The 19050-nt window shown below is 50.0% G+C and overlaps 2 protein-coding genes across 2 annotated transcripts; one reads left to right on the forward strand and one right to left on the reverse strand.

Moving 5' to 3' along the window:
* Window positions 1-9159: 9159 nt before the first annotated feature.
* On the forward strand, window positions 9160-13594 carry DRC12 (dynein regulatory complex subunit 12 homolog; the record flags this gene model as incomplete). Its single annotated transcript, XM_080716217.1, has 6 exons — window positions 9160-9226; window positions 9375-9440; window positions 9920-10039; window positions 10484-10576; window positions 13110-13240; window positions 13466-13594. The coding sequence occupies 6 exons, from the start codon at window positions 9160-9162 to the stop codon at window positions 13592-13594; spliced, it is 606 nt and encodes a 201-aa protein (XP_080572343.1).
* Window positions 13595-14343: 749 nt separating this feature from the next.
* NHERF4 (NHERF family PDZ scaffold protein 4) lies at window positions 14344-17658 on the reverse strand (the record flags this gene model as incomplete). Its single annotated transcript, XM_080716344.1, has 10 exons — window positions 14344-14370; window positions 14556-14774; window positions 14885-15112; window positions 15197-15393; window positions 15606-15810; window positions 16023-16159; window positions 16468-16657; window positions 16904-17115; window positions 17392-17465; window positions 17594-17658. The coding sequence occupies 10 exons, from the start codon at window positions 17656-17658 to the stop codon at window positions 14344-14346; spliced, it is 1554 nt and encodes a 517-aa protein (XP_080572470.1).
* Between the last annotated feature and the right edge of the window lie 1392 nt (window positions 17659-19050).

Here is a 19050-nt window from a genome sequence, read left to right on the forward strand (position 1 = left end):
GCCTCCCAAGTATTGGGATTGCAAGAGTCCTCCATTAAGACAATGATCTTTGAAGTCTTCATTAAAACACGACTGAGAGGCTGGGCATGGTGGCGCACACCTGTAATATCAGTATTTGGGAGTGTAAGACAAGAGGACCACAGGTTGAAAGGCAACCTAACAAGTAGCGAGATTCTCAGCAACCTAGCCAGACTCTGTTTCAAAACTAAAGAGGGCTGGGAGTATATCTCGGAGGGAGGATGTCCTTAGGTTCAATTCCCAATGCCACAAAAAACCAGGACCAATGACTGGAATATGAAGGTTGTGGATTGTTCTTGGACCCTCGGGCCTCCAGCTCTTCTCCCATGCGCTTATACCTCTTGGAAATGAAGCGCTCTCCTTTTGGCTTCGGGAAAATGGTTCCTTTTCCGGGCATTTAATGCATAGGTCAGATTCTCTGGCTTCGCTCTTTGCACCGCAGCATAAGGGCCCGCCCACACCAGCCAGGAGACCGCAGTGAGCGCTGGCCCAAGGGGTTCTGGCTCTGCCCAGAGAACAGAAATGCAACTCCTAGTTACTTCCACTTTTCTAATCTGAAAGTTGAGTTGGAAGGACTATAAAAATAGGAACTTCCTTTCCAAAGAAGGAAGTGCCCTGCCCTAATTTGTTAGCTTTTTTTTTTTTTTTTTTTTTTGAGGAAATGGGAATTGAACCCAGGGTATTCTACCTCCAAGCATACCCCCAGCCCTCTTTTTTATTTTTCATTTGGAAGCAAGTTCTCGCTAAGTAGTGGAGGACCTCACTAAGTAGCTGAGGCTGGCAGTGAACTGTGATCCTCCTGTCTCAGCCTCCCAAGCACTGGTTTTACAATTTGTACCACCACGCCCAGCAATTTGCTAATTCTGAGTTTCAGCTTTGCGAGTTTGCAAGCCCAGTCATAAGTATTTAGTTCCCCCCTAGATCTCCCTCCTGGCTCTTCCAGAAGACCCTGGACTGGAGCTTATCAGGTTCTCCTGCTGGAGAGGAAAATATCACTGAACTCCAGAGACATCCTGAGTCTGGAAATCTATGGCTTTTATCTGAAACCAATTTTGGAGTCTTCATTATCATTTTCTATTAGTAGAATGTTCTTTTATCAGTTCCTGGAAATAGGACAATCTGTAAAAAAAAAAAAAAAAAAAAAAAATCTAGGCAAAGCTCTTAAATAAATGTCAAAAGGTTCCAACAGGCTGAGACAGGAGGCTCCCAGGTTGGAGATCAGCCTCAGCAAGTGGCAGGACTCTCATTAACCTAGCAAGACCCTGTTTAAAAATAAATAAATAAGTAACTCAGGGCTGGAGTTCGTAGCTCTGAAGTAGAATGCCCCTGAGTTCAATACCCAGTGCTGTGCGCGCCCACACACAGGAGTGTCTCCTTAGCATCACCACCCTGCTGGCAGGCTGTCCTTTCTTTTCCTCAGAATATTCAAATCTTTTCACCCTTCTTTTCCCTACCACCTTTGATACATCCTACCACTATATATACTTCCTAAAATATATTTTTTTTTATTGAATCCAGGGACATATTACCTCTGACATACATCCCCAGCCCTATTTTTTGTTCCTTTTATTTTTTATTTATTTATTTATTTATTTTTGGTGGTACTAGGGGTGGAACCCAGAGGCTTTCTACCTCCAGGCTATACTCCCAGACCTTTTTTATATTTTATTTGGAAACAGGGTCTTGCTAAATTGCTGAGAGCCTCACTAAGTAGCTGAGGCTGGCTTCGAACCCGTGCAATCCTCCTGTCTCCGCCTCCCAAGCGCAGGGATTACAAGCGTGCGCCACCACGCCTGGCTTGTTCTTTTTATTTTAAAACAGGGTCTTATTAAGTTTCTGAGGGCCTGAGTTGCTGAGGCTGGCCGAGAACCAGTGATCCTCCTGCCTCAGCCTCCCAAGTACTGGGATTATAAGCATGCACCAACACACCCGGCCTAAAATATATTTCTGACAACATCTCTGACAACATCACACACACACACACACACACACACACACATTAAACACTCTCCATTGCCTCAGGAATAAAAATAACAGTCATGTTCTAACTCCAAACTAAACCTTGTCATTTATACTACTTCCTGATATATACATCCTCTGTTGAATGACTCACCAAGTCACAAAATACCACAATTCTTTCTCTACTGAGAGTATTTCCTCTGCCAAAAAGACTTGGGAGGCTGAGACAGGTGGATCACAGATTGAAGGACAGCCTCAGCAAGTAGTGAGACTTTCATCAACCTAGCAAGACCCTGTTTAAAAATAAAAGTAAAATAGGACTGAGGGTGTAGCTTGGAGGTAAAATGCCCCTGGGTTCAATCCCTAATACCACACACACACACACAAATAGAATAAATAAAAATAAAATAAAATCCAATCTATTCTTCACAACTCAGCTCAAATATTGCCCTCTAGCTAGGAGTAATCATTCCTCTAAATTTCTATAACCATGTATTTTTTTTTATCTTTTTATCTTTTAAATTTTTATTTTTTCTGTGATAATGGGGATGGAACCTAGGGGCAGTCTACCTCCGAGCTATACCCCCAGACCTATTTTATTCTTTATTTTTTATTTATTTTATTTTATTTTATTTTATTTTTAGTAGTACTAGGGATGGAACTCAGGGGAATTCTACCTCCAAGCTATATCCCCAGGCCTATTTTTTATTCTTTGTCTGTGAACTTCGATCCTCCTTTCTCAGCCTCCCAAATGCTGGGATTACAAGCGTGCACCACCATGCCTGGCTATTTTATTCTTTATTTTAAACAGGGTCTTGCTATGTTTTGGGGGGCCTCACAAATTGCTGAAGCCGGTTGCAAATCTGCGATCCTCCTGTCTCAGCCTCCCAGGATTGTAATCCCAGGATTACAAGCATATGCCTGCCTTCTTTTTTATTTTTATTTTTTGATACTGAAGATTGAACCCAGCAGTGTTCCACCTCCAAGCTACATCCTAAACCCTATTTTATTTTTTGCTTTGAAACAGGATCTTGCTAGGTTGCTGAGAGTCTGGCTAAATTGCTAAGGCTAGTCTCAAACCTGCGATCCTCCTGTGTCCACCCTCAGATACTGGGATTACAGGTGTGTGTCACCAACACCTGGCTGTGTCTGTATATGTATGTGGATGTGGGGGAGGGGTCCTGAGGATTAAACCCAGGGGCATTCTACCTGCAAGCTACACCCCCAGACCTTTTTTTTTTTTTTTCCTTGTGGTACTAGAGATGGAATCCAGGGGTATTCTATCTCCAAGCTACACCCCCAGCCCTGGTTTTTTTTTAAATTATTTTTATTTTTTTATTTTTTGGTGGTACTGGGGTTCCTGGAAGCCCTTCTACCTCCGGGCCACACTCCCAGACCTATTTTATATTTTTTGAAACAGGGTCTCTTTAGCCAGCACAGCTGGCTACAAACCTGCATGATCCTCCTGTCTCAGCCTCCCAAGCGCAGGGATTATAAGCGTGCGCCACCACGCCCGGCTATTATTCTTTATTTTTAAATAGGGTCTCACTAAGTTGCAAAAGGCCTTGCTAAGTAGCTGAGGCTGTCCGTAAACCACGATCCTCCTGTCTCAGCCTCCCAAATGCTGGGATTACAAATGTGCACCACCACACCCGGTATGCCTAGCTCCTTTTTATTTTTTATTTTGAAACAGGATCTTACTAAATTGCTGAAGGTCTCATTAAATTACTAAGGTAGCCTCCAAACTATGAGCCTCCTGTCTCAGCCTCCCAAGTCTTGGGATTATGAGTGGGAACCATGTCCAGCTACCATTTATTTCTTATACCATAAAACCAGGCATGGTGGCACACACTTGTAATTCCAATGCTTGAGAGGTTGAGACAGGAGAACCACAGGTTTTCAGCCATCCTCAGCTACTTAATGAGGCCCTCTGCAGCTTAGTGAGACCCTGTTTCAAAAATGAAAAACAAGTAGCCAGGGATGGTGGTACTTGCTTTTGTAATCCCAGCACTTGGGAGGCTGAGACATGAGGATCGCAGGTTTGAGGCCAGCCTCAACTACTTAGTGAGGCCCTCTGCAATTTAGTGAGACCTTGTTTCAAAATAAAGAATAAGCCAGGAATGGTGGCGCACCCTTGTAATCCCAGCATTTGGGAGCCTGAGACAGGAGGGTTGCAGGTTCTTATACAGCCTCAGCTATTTAGCCCTTTACAACTCAATGAGACCCTGTTTCAAAATAAAGAATAAAAAATAGGGGTGGGGGTGTGGCTCGGAGGTAGAATGCCTCTGGGTTTCATCCTCAGTACCGCAAATAAATAAATAAGTAAATAGATAAATAAATATAAAAAGCCAGGAGTGGTGGTCCATGCTTGTAATCCCAGATTTCAGGAGGTGGAAACCAGAGGATTGCGGTTTGTTCACAGACAGCCTCAGCTACTCAGGCCCTTTGCAACTCAGTGAGACCTTGTTAAAAAAAAAAAAAAAAACTAAACTAAAAAATAGGGCTGGGGTTGTAGCTTGGAGGTACAATGCCCCTGGGTTCCATCCCAGTGCCGCAAATAATGATGATGATGATGATGATGATGAGGAGGAGGAGGAGGAGGAGGAGGAGAAGGAGGAGGAAGGAGGAGAAGAAGGAGGAGGAGGAGAGGAGGAGGAGGAGGAGAGGAGGAGGAGAGGAGGAGAAGAGGAGGAGGGAGAGGAGGAGGAGGAGAGGAGGAGGAAGGAGGAAGAGAGGAGGAGGAGGAGGAGGAGGAAGAGGAGGAGAGGAGGAGGAGGAAGGAGGAGGAGAGGAGGAGGAGGAGGAGGCGGCGGCGGCGGCTGGGAATATAACACAGAGGTAGATGCCCCTGACTTAACTCCCAGTACCACAAAAAAAAGAAGAAGAAGAAGAAAAGAAGAAATAGCACCACACTATCTTATCATAGTTGAACCATCACAGTTCCCAGCGCAGTGTAGGTACAGTCAGATATTTTTCATAGTTGGATCCTAGAATTCACGGATATATGTAAGACGTTAGCCTGTGGAGCTCTGTAAGTGTACCTCCAGCTCGATGTAATGTTTCCAGTCTGTATTATCTCCAGTAAGGTCTGCTTAACATGGAATTATATCATGCACACTTTTATTTCAGTACTGAGGATCGAGCCTAGGGACATCCTACCTCTGAGCTATACCCCCAGCCCTATTTTATTTTTTGGTTTTGAAACCGGGTCTCACTAAGCTGTGGAGGGCCTCACAAAATTGTTGAGGCTGGCAGTGAGCCTGAGATCCTCCTGTCTCACCTTCCCAAGTGCTCGGATTACAGGGATGCACCACCATGCCTAGCTTTTATTTTTATTTTGAAACAGGGTCTCACTAGGTTGCTAAGGGCCTTGCAAAGATGCTGAGGCTGGCCATAAACTTGTGATCCTCCCGTCTCAGCCTCCCGAGCCTCTGAAGAGCATTGACTGTGCAAATACGTTCAGTCGACTGACTTTCAGGTGCAGAATGAGGATGTGGTTTGGGATGAAGGTGAAGTAGAATGAGAAAAGGGCTACACGTCACGTGATGTGATTCAAGATGAACCGGAATCACACTGCAGTCAGCGAGCCCGTCCCACCTCCAGCAGATTTTAAAAGACAAGCCAATTGTGAGAAAAAGGTCAATCTGTCTTTCTTTTTTCATTAACTTCATTTTAGAAGTGATAAGAGGAAAGATCTTTTCAGAACTTTGTCTTTTTTTTTGAATAAGATCCCACCCATCTGGGAGTTTTGAAGAGATATAGAGGAAAGAAGGATCCTTTGTTCAAATGAGAGAGAATGGGGTGGCACAGGCCTGTAATCCCCATGCTTGGGAAACAAAGACAGGAGAATTGCAGGTTCAAAAACAGACTTAGCAACTTAGTGACACCCTGTTTCAAAAAAAAAATAATAACATGAAAAGGGCTGGAGATGTATCTCAGAGATAGAATGCCCCTGGGTTCACTTTCCAGTACCAAAAAAATAAAAGATTAAAAAGGGTGGGCTGGCCAGGCATGGTGGCACATATTTATAATCCCAGTACTTGGGAGGCCAAGACAGGAGGATCTAGGTTTGAGGCCAGCCTCAGCAACTTAATGAGGTCCTCGGCAACTTAGTGAGACCCTGTTTCAAAATGAAGAATAAAAGCCGAATGTGGTGGCGCACACTTGTAATCCCAGCATTTGAGAGGCTGACACAGGAGGATCTGGGTTTGCAGACAGCCTCAGCAACATAGTGAGGCCCTTTGCGACTCAGTGAGACCCTGTTTCAAAATAAAGAATAAAAAATAGGGCTGAGGGTGTGGCTCAGAGATAGAATGCCCCTGGGTTCCATCCCCAATACTGCAGAAGAAAAAAGAAAAGGACTGGGAGTGTAGCTCAGAGGTAAAATGTTCCTGAGTTCAATCCCCAGTACTACAAATTTTAAAAAAAAAAGGTGGGCTGGGGACAAGGTTCAGTGGTAGAGGGCTTGCCTAACATGTGTGGGGCTCAGGGTTGAATCCCCAGCACCACAAATTTTTTTAAATAATTTTTAATAAATTAGATAGGCATGGTGGTGTGCACCTATAATCCTAGTACTTGGGAGGGTGAGACAGGAGGATTGCAGGTTTGAGGACAGCCCCAGCATGTAGTGAGACTTATCAACCTAGTGAGATGCTGTATCAAAACAAAAAAATAAAATATGGCTGGGCATAGCTCAGAGGTAGAATTCCCCTGGGTTCAATCCCAAGACCAGAGAGAAAGACAAAGACAGAGACAGAGAGAGAAAGAGAAGCATTCTCCAGATTTGGGAGATGCACACAGATTACCCTGAGCTACAGGAGCTGTAAGCATTGGAAGAACAAGCTGGCTTTTCTCTTAGCTCTATAAAATGTCTGAAGGGTCAGAGAAGTACGTTGCAGCTACCTAGTGGCCAAATAAACAGGCCTCAGCTTCTACTTAGATCTGCCTGCTCCCAGAGCAGGACTTTCATTCCCAAATCTTGTGTGTTTCTGCAGATCTGTGTCTGACAATAGGCAATTGTCCAAAATACTGAGAGGGAAAAGGATGGAGAGAAGAACCTATAGGAAGAGTCCGTGGGGGGGGGGGTACCCACCTGTAATCCCAGTACTTGGGAGACTAAGACAGTAGGATCGAAGGTTTGAGGACAGCCTCAGCAATGTAAGGAGACTCCCAGAAACCTAGCAAGACCCTGTTTCAAAAAGAAAAAACAAATACAGCCGGGCGTGGTGGCACATGCTAGTAATCCCAGCATTCAACAGGCCGAGACAGGAGGATCCCCGGGTTCAAACCCTAGTGCCACAAAGAAAAGAAAAAAGGAAGGATTCCAGGTGCCCTTAACCCACATGGGCAAAAGTCCTGAAATTTCTGCTATTTCATTCTAGCCAGCATGGTGCCCAAAGATCCAGGTGGCAAGGCTGCCCAATAGCCCCTTGCTAGAGGGAAGTTGGGGGATGTTTCAGGCAAGCTACTTGCCATACTTACTGCCCTACATTTATTTTTCCAACCACTTGTGACTGGAACAAGATGCCAGGGAGTATTCTTAAAACAGACTCACCCCAACATTGTCCAATAAATCATTTAAAAGCACAATTCGAGGAGACATATGAGGCCAGACATGTCCACTAGGTGGCGCCCAACCAACTCCGCAGCCAGAGTCCTGAGAGTTGTTTCCTGACTCCTGTCTACAGATCCACCAGAGAAGGCAATAGGGGAAGGAAGGAGATAGATTAAATCACTAAGAAAGAAAACGGTCCTGTAAGAACCCAGCTAAACTGGGCATGGTGGTGCATGTCTGTAATCTCAGTATTTGGGAGGCTGAAACAGGAGGATCACAGGTTTGAGGACAGCATCCGCAAGTAGTGAGACTCTCATCAACCTAGCAAGACCCTGTTTCCAAACAATAAAATTGGGCTGGGGTGGAGGTAGTTCAAAGGTAGAATACTCCTGGGTTCGATTCCCAGTTCAAGCCAGGCGTGGTGGTGCACACTTGTAATCCCCGCGCTTGGGAGGCTGAGACAGGAGGATCGTGCAGGTTCGAAGCTAGCCTAGCTGGCTTAAGAGACCCTGTTTCCAAATAAAAAGAATATAAAATAGGTCTGGGAGTGTAGCCCGGAGGTAGAAAGGTTCCATCCCCAGTACCACAAACAAACAATTCCCAGTTCAAGAAAAAAAAAATAGGACTTTCAGGGGTTACAAAATCAAAGATTTGAAGAGGCTGAAAAAAGTTAGCTTGTCCAAGTTTACGTATCCAGAGAGAGGAGCAGAACCCAGAGTGTCTTTTGTCTCTAACCAGTGACTTTTGTTGGCATTTGCATTTCCCAGGTCAGCACTCAGGAGTCCATGAGCCTACCGCTCCTCCGTTCTCATTATACAGAAGTGGGAAACTCTCTACCTGCTCCTGCATTTATTTCCTTCATACACTGTACATGCCTTTCAGAAGGAAAAGCTTCACTTGTCAGCCTAATAAAGTCACTTTACGTCCGGGCCTTGGGGAGGTAAGCTGTCAAGATGGGCACTGCCCGTCCCCTTCCTCTCTCAGTACAACATTATCTCAGATGTGCACTTCTGTAATTTCTTCCTCTCCAAATGGCAGGCAGTGCCTGCCCGGAAATGAAGCACAGTTAATCAGCCCCAAAGCCCTTTCTCTTCAAACTATACTTAGGATTGGGAGATCAGGGAAGAACTGATCCTCTGGGACCTTTATATTTGGGTCTTTGTGAGCAGATTAAGCCTGTCACACCTTCCTATCAACCCTGTGTTTTCTAGTTGCCCGGACAACAGCAGCGTCTAGAAACCCAACCTTCCAGTTTTTGTCCTGCCCCCAAGGCAGCCTGCCACCCTGGATTGGTCCCCAGGACACGGCTCCTCCTCAGGCTTGATCTCCACAGGAAGACCCCACTCAGGCAAGAGAGGATCCTACAGGTAGGGAGAAATGGGATGAGGATGCTGGGGAAAGAAGATAGCAGATGCAGGAGGAATTATCTTGGTGCATAGAGCATCCTCCCCACTGACTCCAGCTCTGCCCAGGGCACAGAGAACACTCAAGACAGGCTTAGAGACCAGAATGCTAACTAACTCTCTGAGCACCCTAGTTCAGTCTAGGGGTCACGAGAGAATTCCGGTGTCCAAACCAACATAAAATGTCCTTCTCCCTCCACCCTGCCCCACCAGGACAGTAAGAACATGCCACCTAAAACCAAACAGAAAGGGAGGAAAGCTGGAGCACAGAAGACAAAGAACTCAGGTGCTGGTGAGTCACGGCGGGTGGAGGGGCGCCCTGTGTCTCTGTGGCCTGTCTCGGAGGGCCCCCATTTGGCGGTCCTCTGACCTCCAGGAGGAAGTCTTAGACGGTACGGCTGAGGCCGTGGTCAGCTCAGCTCTGCACCTTGGCAGGGCAGGTGTGGAGGCCGAGGCCCGGCACAGGCGGGTGCTGCTGGAGAAGGAGCTGCTCCAGGACCACTTGGGTGAGAGGGGTGAAGGCTCTGGGGGCTGCAGAGGAGACACATGGGCACCTCTGCGTCCTGGGGGGTTGGAGGGTTGGAGCTGCGGGGCTGGGTTAAGCCAAATGCTAACCATCCCCTCATGTAAAGAGACTGAGGGAGGGGTGGGCATGAGAACTGATGAGGGAGCATCTTTGACCCACCCTGGCTGGAGATGAACTGCGGAGCACTCTTGGCAAACACTCTACCGCTGCGCTCCACCCACAGCCCAGGAGAGCTGTTTATCATCCCCGGGAGATGGGGGGAAGGAGAGATTTGACTTCTTAGTAATAGAGTCTGTGAGAGTCAAGGGAAACAAACAAATAGAATAAGAGGCTGGGTGCCCTGCTACCACTTTGCAAAGGTGGGTAGAGTTCAAGAGCCATGGGAGGCTGGTCCTGTGCCCTCCCCTGCCCCGCTCTTCCCCCCGCACGGCCCTGACGCAGGTCGGGCACCGTTGGCAGCTCTGCGGACGGAGGAGACCCGCCGAGCCAAGGCTTCTGAGGAGCAGCTAAAGCAAAGGTTGCGAGGGCTGGAAGCTGAGCTCGCAGGGGCCCGGAATGAAGGGAGGGCCGTCTATGCAGGTGTGTGGCTGGCTGAGCAGGTGAGCAGGAGGCTGGGGCTTAGAGAGGGCTGGAGATGCAAGAAAAGAGAAGGAGGAGGGCATCCGACTGCCAGGCCTGGTCTCAGATCTGGTCTTTGGATCCTGAGAACCCACGGGTGATCTCTGGCCTCCCAGGCAGGGCCTTCTAAAATGCCTGGTGCTTGGTGCGTTGTGGGTGTGAGACACAGTCAGAGCCATCACCTCATCCCTCTCAGAGGAATGAGGAGGGAGGTGGGGGCCCCATCCTGAGCTATTTGGGGGAGGGGCCAGGTTTTCCATTCCCACTCCAGATCCCCAAGAGCCCCCAGCTTCTCAGCATCACCACTAGAAAGAAAAAGAAGGTCTTTGTGCTCCTGCTCCTGTGGACCAAGCAAGTTCCCAGTGCACAACTCATCTCCTTTCTGCATGCCTCTGCCCACTTCAGAGATGAGCTGCCAGCGCCAGGCCCTGCAGGAAGAGATGGAGCGCTGCAGCACACAGCTGGCAGAGGAAATGAGAGGCCTTCGGAAGCAGCTCGGTACCCCCCAGCCCTTTCTCCCAAGGGTCACTGACAAGGTCCAGCATAAAGAGGGTGGACTTAGAAAGCCCTCTCTACAAGGCTGCAATCTGTGGGTTGAATTTGAACTTGGGCCACTTTCTCCCCTGACTCTCCTCCTCTGAGCAGAGAGTTCAGGATGACAAAAAACTCTAGAATGTACATTAAGCCAGGCGTGGTGGCGCATGCTTGTAACCCCAACATTTAGGAGGCTGAGACAAGAGGATCGTAGTTTGAGGATACCCTCAACTACTTAGTACCACACACACAAAAAAAAGATATAAGGAGGATCTCAGGCTCAGGAGCAGCCTCAGCAAATAGTGAGACTTATAAACCTAGTGAGACCTTATTTCAAAATAAAAATAAAATAGGAAGCTAGGTGTGGTGGTGCACAGTTGTAATCCCAGTACTTGAGAGGCTGAGACAGGAGGATGGAAGGTTCAAGGACAGCCTCAGGAAGTAGTAAGTAACTCTCAGCCACCTAGGGAGACCCCCTTTCAAAATAAAATAAAAATAGGGTCGGGATTATAGCTCAGAGGTAGAATGCCCTGAGTTCAATACCAGTACCAAAAAAGAAAAAGAAAAAAAAAGCAATTACACACTTGTAATTCCAGTATTTGGGAGGCTGAGGCAGAAAGATTTCGGGTTTGAGGCCAACCTCAACAACTTAGCCGGGACTGTTTCAAAACAAAAAATAAGGGCTGGGCATGGTGGTACATGCTTGTAATCCCAGTACTTGTGAGGCAGAGACAGGAGGACCACAGGTTCATGGACAGCCTCAACTCGTAGTGAGGCCCTCTGCAACTTAGTGAGACCCTGTTTCAAAATAAAGAATAAAAAATAGGGCTGGGGGTGTGGCTCGGAGGTAGAATGCCCCTGTATTCGATCCCCAGTAACACACACAGAAGAAAGAAAGAAAGAAAGAAAGAAAGAAAGAAAGAAAGAAAGAAAGAAAGAAGAGAGAGAGAGAGAGAGAGAGAGAGAGAGAGAAAGAAAGAAAGAAAGAAAGAAAGAAAGAAAGAAAGAAAGAGTGAGGAGCCAGGCATGGTGGCTCATGCCTGAATCCCAGCACTTGGGAGGCTGAGACAAGAGGATCACAGGTTTGTAGGCAGCTTCAGCAAGTTGTGAGATGCTCATCAACCTAGCAAGACCCTGTTTCAAAATAAAAATAAAATAGGGCTGGGGGTGGAGAATGCCCCTGAGTTCAATCTCTACTACCACAAAAATAAAAATAAGAGTCAGGCATGGTGACGCATGTTTTGTAATCCCAGTAACTGGGAAACTGAGACAAGGTGGATTATGGTTTGTGACTAGCCTCAGCAACTTAGTGAGGCCCTCCACAACTTAGTGAGTAAGATAAAAGAATAAAATATGGCTGGGGGTATAGCTCAAATGTAGAATGCCCTCTGGGTTCAATCCCCAGTACCAAAATAAATTAACAAATAAATAGATAGATAAATAAATAAATAAATAGGGCAGGAGGTAGCTGGGCGTGGTGGAGCACACTTGTAATCCCAGCATTTAGGAGGCTGAGACCAGAGGATCGCAGTTCGCGGACAGTCTCGGCTACTTAGCAAAGCCCTTCGCAACTCAGTGAGACCCTGTTTCAAAAAATAAAAAAGACTTGCTGGGCGTGGTGGCGCACGCTTGTAATCCCAGCCCTTGGGAGGCTGAGACAGAAGGATCGCACAGGTTCAATTAGTGAGGCTCTCAGCAACGTAGTGAGACCCTGTTTCCAAATAAAGTATAAAATAGGTCTGGGAGTATAGCCCGGAGGTAGAAAAGCCCCTGGGTTCCACTCCCAGTACCACCAAAAAAAAAAAAAAAGAAAGACTAAAAAATAGAATGGGGAGTATAGCTCAGAGATAGAATGCCCCTGGGTTCCATCTCCAGTACAGCAAAAAATAAAATAAAATAAAAGGCAAGAGGTGTAGCTCAAAGATAAACTGCCCTTGTGTTCAACCCCCAATAACAAATTAAATAAATAAACAAATAAATATAAGTGAAGAAACTGAAACTCGGAAAGAGACTTGACCTGTATTATATAAGTAGTAATGACTAGCTGGGCATGGTGATGCACACCTGTAATCACAGTACTTGGAAGGCTGAGACAGGATTGCAGGTTCAAAGCCAGCCTCAGCAACTTAGCAAGCTCTCAGCAACTTACGGAGACACTGTTTTCAAATAAAATAGTGCTGGGGGTATAGCTCTGAGGTAGAATGCCTCTGAACTCCATTCCCAGCACTTACACACACACACACACACACACACACACACACACACACACTGTAGTAATGGCCAGACAGAGGGCCTGTCTGTCTTCTGGCCAAGCCCTTTTCCCTCTGTCACACCTCAGTGGGTCTCAAGCTCATTACCGGGACCACAGGAAAGCTACTGGCTCGGGGGTACTTTGGAGTGGCCCCTCTCAAGGTGCCCTTTTTTAGGTAGCTTGGAAGATTGATTAGGGGCAGATTGTCAACATCCAGGCTTCTTTCATCTTTCTGCCTGTCCCCAGCCACATGCCAGAGGGAGGCTGAGACTGCAAGGAGAGAGGCTGAGCAGGCCCTCGAAGAGCGGGACCGGGCCCTGGCTCAGCTTAGGACCCATGTAACAGACATGGAGGCCAAGTATGAAGAAGTCTTACAGGTAAGGTCTGGAGCCCAGTTGCTCCATCCCCATCCCCACAACTAAAGCGGTAACTGAGAGCCCAGGGGAAAGGACGAGTGTCTCCCAAGGGGCTCTGCTCTATCCTGAGGCTGGATAGAGCTGACACAGCTGTGCAGGCCAGCAGGGAGGGCTTACATGCTGATCTGGGCCCACCCTTGCCCCTGCCTTCTCTCTTCCTGGGAGCTGACTGCCTGGTGTGTGCAGGGAATCCTGGATGCGCTCCTGGCCAAGCTGAGAAATGTCCAGCCCCAGTGGGACAGGGCTGTGCTGAAACTTCACACCAAGCACAAGGAACTGCTGCGCCAGTTTGGTCTCAACCCCCTGGATCTTTGAGGCTGCTGGCCTCTACTCTCTGAGGCCCAGCAATAAAGCATCTTGATGTAGAACTCAATAGAGCTGAAAGCTATGGCTTCTAGCAGAGAGTAGTGGCCTTCATGGGGACATCTTGGCTCCAAGTTAACCCATTATCCCCAAGACTAAGGGACAGAAGAAAAATTTGACAGGGCCTCAACTGCTCTCCTGCAGAACCTGGGTCCCACACCTGGAGACAGGGCCTTTTGGGTCCCTTCAAACCACCTCCTCTTATCCTCACCAACAAAAGCACAGGCAGCCAGATTCATAGGAAGAGGCCATTTCTATAATAGGACCCAGTGGTGACCAGGCACCAGCCCCCACAGTCCTACGGTGCCCACAGATGGAGGGTGTCATTGGTCTCCAAATTCTTGCTCTGCATTACACTGGAATCATACCTGGGGCAAGTCCCAGATGGCCTTCAATCCACCAGCCCCACACATCCCCTCATTCTTGGGACACAGTTCTTCAAAGCTCCTTCATGACATTCTCCAACTCGGGCTCCCTGATGGGCCTGCCTGGGGTTTCTGACCACAACTTCTTCCAGGACAGAGGCCCATAGGGAGGAAGGAGGGAGTCCTGGGCAGTCCTGAGGTCAGGGGGTCCTGGTCCTCCAGCTCCCACTTCTGGCTCAGAGAGACTGTTCCTGCTCCTGCCCCGTCAGGCCGCAGAGTAAAGACAGGAGGGCCTCTGGTAGATGTGATAGATCCACGCCGAGCAAGTGGAGTATTCTACAGCAGATCTGAGGCCAGAGTCTCCTGCACAGGGAGAGGCGGGAGAAAGCCAATCCAGGACCAGAAGCATTCCTTTCCCCACCTGTTCTGGAATGCCCAGGAGTGGGACTAGTTCCATGGGACTTCTGTCCCCACCTCCTATGACCTGAAGTCCCACTGCTGCACCCAGAGGCCCTCGCCATCTGTCCTCTGGCTGCTTATGGTCTCACCTGTATCTTCTTCCTCACCTCTCCTATCCCTGGGGGAATCCAGGCTTCCAAGCTCTGCTGAGACCTGACCGCCAACTTCAGGCAGAGCGGTGGCTCAGCGTCGGCCAGTTGCTGAAGCCTTTCAGGGTCAATGTCTCCACCCACAGGACACCCATTGACCTCCAGAATCACATCTCCAATTTGCAGCCCAGCCCGGGCAGCCGAGCCTCCTGGGGTCACCTGGTGGAGTGGGTCACAGAGATCATGGATAAGTTTGCAGGGTATACTAAGGTTCTGGGAGGGAGGCAGAGGAAGGCTGATCGGGAGGCAGATGATGGGGTGTTGGTCACCTGGGAGACGAATAGACAAGGCCTACTCGCCACACAGCTGAGTCGGAAACCGTAGCCACCGCCAGGCCCTGGGTACAGGAGGCACTGGCAGGAGCTGAGCGAGCCCGAAGTCACGTCTGTGTCTTCAACCAGAACGTTCTCCGTCTCCACTAGAGAGGCGGAACAGGTATCCTTGGGGGAGGCTGACGTCTCTGTGCTCTCCAAGAAGAGGAGCGGGGACAGGCGGACCTGGACGGACAGACAGAGCCAGCCTGTTGCACCTGAGCTGCACTGTGCTCTGCCACCTCCCCAGCCCCATCCCTCAGTGCGCACCATGCTGAAGAAGCGGTCAGCCTCGCGGTCGACAACGATGAGGGACACAAATGAGCCCTGTGCCCGGATCCTAGACACTGTCTCCTCGTGGCCCAGCCCCTCCACGCTCTCCCCAGCCACAGCTACCAGCCGGTCTCCAGCCTGCATCCCAGCCTTCTCAGCTGGTAGTCCTGGGTCCACCTCCCACAGGAACTGCCCTGGGACACAGACACCCGCACTGCTCCCCCAGGTCCCCCAGCCCTACCCCAGGTCACCACATGCACACTGGGGGACTAACCCCGGGGATACACTGGAGGCAGAGACACAGGGCTGGGACACAGACAGGAAGCCCTCACTCACAGAGAGCTGTGCACCTGTGCACCCACACCAAGGCCCACCTTCCCTGTCCATCCCCAGGGCTCCCACTCACCGGGGTGACCTTCAGGACCCTTCTCCTCCCGGAGCAGGAACCCGAAGCCCTGGGGCCCTTTCTTTAGGTCCAGACGGCGAGGCTTGGCAGGCAGTGCCCAGCCCTCTGCCAGGGGGGCAGCTAAGGGCATTCCCAGCTGGCGACACTGTTCCTCCACTTCTGGCCCTGCCACCAGCAGGGTTACCTGCTCTCCACTCTGGCAAAGCTGTGGGGACCCAGCAGGGTGTTGGCATCACCCATCTGGGTAGAAGGAAAAGAGGCAGGCACCTCATCGGAACCCCTCCGCCCAGGCATGGGAACAAGGCACTTAGGGGGCCTGGCACATCAGGCCAGGAGATTGGGTATGAAGGAAGGAGCCTGCTTCTTGCGGTGGACCCCAGCCCAGAGGGCTGAACGGCAAGGGGACGGACAGCATACCTTCCTGCTGAGCTGGTTATGAGTGAACTTCTCCACACTGACCCCGTTCACTTCTAGTAGCCGGGCCCCCGGGGGCACCCCTGCCCGCTCAGCTGCACCCCCTGCACTCAACACCAGCCAGAAAGGACCCTGAGTCCCTGGAAGGACAAACACAAAAGCAAGTTCCATTTTGCTGCCTGCTCAGAACAGGAGCACAGATGCCCTCCTGGCTGGGCGTGGTGGCCCACTCTCATAATTCCTGCGCTTGGGAGGTGGAGACAAGAGGATTGCACAGGTCCTAAGCCAGCCTCACTGGCTTAAGAGACCTTGTTTCCAAACAAAAATATAAAAATAGATCTGGGAGTGTAGCCCAGAAGTAGAAGGGTTTCCAGGAACCCCAGTACCACCACCAAAAAAAAAAAAAAAGATGCCCTCCTGACCACCCCCTACCAGCCACTGAGCTCACCATGGGTGACACTGAAGCCAAAGCCACCATTGTCTTTCACTATGTGGCACAGCCGGGGCCGGACCCCCGAGCCTAGGACAGGACAGAGGTGGGCATCGCTCCCCTGCTGAGCTTGGGCTGCATCATGAACGTGTCTTGCCAAGACTGTCAGCAACACCCGGGGACCACTGGCCCGGATGTAACGCACCACCTAAACAGAGGGTATGGGGGGCAAAGGGGAGCTGGTCCCTCTTGGAGACTCCAAGCACTTCCCAAGAACCTGTTTTTAACTGGAGAGCCACCTCACTAGGTGCTGCATCCAACCCTCCCTACCTGGGCACCCTTAAGTCCTGGAGTGGAGGGATTTATGGCCCGCCACCATTGTGGCAATGGCTCTCCTCCCTGAGATGCTGTGGGGTGCTCTCTCAAACCACAAGGAGACCGGGCCCAGCATTACCGCTGCGGAGTCCTCATGTTCCACAACATCCTTGTTCACTGCCAGGATCCGGTCCCCTACGCGGAGACCCTGGCGCTGGGCAGAGGAGCCGGGCTCCACCTTGCTCACCACATTCCCAGCCCTGCCCAGCTGCCGCTGCAGGTGAAAACCAAAACTCTTGCCCTCCTCTTTGTTCAGTAGACAGAAGCGAGGCCGCTCCAAGCTCCAGGGACCTGAGGGGGGTGGGCATCAGAAAACAGGGAGCAGAGGGGGTATGGCCCAAGGACAGGTCCATCACAAAACCGGCAGCCCTTGCCTCCCACAAGGGAACTGAGCAGGCTTCTTCCTGGGGAGGTTGAGCGCTGCATGGGCAGAGGGACCAAGACAGAGGAAGCCCTGCCCCTCCCACCCCCACATGGTTCTGTGGAGTGGTTACCAAGGAGACAGGAGGCCTCTAGGAGGGGTGGGGTCCAGGGAAAGGCAATGGTGGTGGGGAGCAAGGGGGTTACCGGAGCAGTCGTGGTCTTCAGCCAGGGAGAGGACAGGATTATCAATGCCCAGTTTGGGGTTAAACTGAAACTTCCTGCAAAGAGGCAGAGAAGCTGTGGGTGAAGCCAGCCCTGGCCTGGGACCAGGCTCTCTCTAGTTGCTCCTAGTTGCTTCCCACCTTTAGTTTCTTCCTCCCCTCACCCCGACCCGCAGGCTACTTACAGAGCTAATGAAGCTGTGTCCCGAAGATCTACTGGACAAAGAAATGGGCAAGAGGAGAGGCACATTCTTCCCCCGCACATCGTGGTCATTGATTGAAAGGACACACTCAGGTCTTCATGCCCTCCCTTCTCCACGGTTAGCTCTTCTTACTCACGTCATACATACAGCATTGTTGCCCTGCCCCTCCCCCACCTGTGGCATTAAATCTGAGCCTATCATTACAGGGCGTGGACTGGGAAGACAGATTGGCGACTCACCTCTTACCTCTGACTTCCACCTATTTGCCCCAGGGCTCCGGGCCCCAACATCAAGCATGCCCTCATCCCACAGGCCCCACATCTGGCCCCCGATGGCCTCCATGTCCCCTCGGGAGGCTATCTCCCAACCTCCTACCTGCAGCTGCTTCCATAGCTGGATCAGAAACCAGTGCCCAGAGTAGGGACAAGGTCCACAGAAACCACTGACCCTCCACCTCCCCTCCCAGTCCCGCCTCCTTGAAGACGCCTCTCGGACTCTACAGGGTAATGGTTAACAGCCAAGCGAATCTTAGCCTCGGAATGTGCGGTGTTCCTCCTGTCCCCACTGCAACTTTCTTCAGAGGTCCTACAGCTGACCCAGTTGCCCTTGAGCACAAAGAAAGGCAGATTGCTGGTCGCTGGAATTCCCAGCCTGGGGGAGGGGTAAGTGTGAAAAGGGTGTGAGCAGCTCCCTGACCCAGCACAGCCAACACCAGCCCCGCATCTTATTTGTGGCTTCTCCAGACCACATGGCTGCAGAGCCAGGCGCCATGACACCAGCTCCACCATCAGCCAGGTTCAGCTTCCCTAGCGGCTGGTGTGGTCCACCTGGGCAGCCAGCAGCTCCTCCAGCCCTCATCCCCAAGGCCCATGGGCACTGGGTGAGCCAGTGAGAGCTTCCTGCCAGCTCTACCAGCAGGACAATACCCACTGTGGTCAGCAAGTTTTTGGACAACCTGTTGAAGGTGGGATGACCAAGAACAGTGTCTTCTTTTTCTTCTTTCCTTTTCTTTTAGGTACTGGGAATTGAATTCAGGGGCATTCTATCTTGGACCTATACTCCCAGCTCCCACCCCTTTTTTTTTTTTTTTTTAATTTTGAAGCAAGGTCTCACCAAGTTGCTGAGGCTGGCCTCAAACCTGCAATCCTCCTGTCTCAGCCACCCTACCTAACCAAAGCATCCTTTCTCAAAAGCACTAGACTAGGAAAAGAAGGCCACAGGAGGTGAAAGACACAAATCTTTTTATTTTATTTTTTTATTTTTCAGTACTGGGGATCAAACCCAGGGCATTCGACCTCTGAGCTACACCCCCAGCCCTATTTTTTATTCTTTATTTTGAAACAGGGTCTCACTAATTTGTGGAGGGCCTCACTAAGTAGCTGAGGCTGTCTGCGAATCGCGATCCTCCTGTCTCAGCCTCCCAAGTACTGGGATTAGAA

The sequence above is a fragment of the Muscardinus avellanarius genome (genome assembly GCF_963383645.1).
Source record: "Muscardinus avellanarius genome assembly, chromosome: 1".
Taxonomy (NCBI): domain Eukaryota; kingdom Metazoa; phylum Chordata; class Mammalia; order Rodentia; family Gliridae; genus Muscardinus; species Muscardinus avellanarius.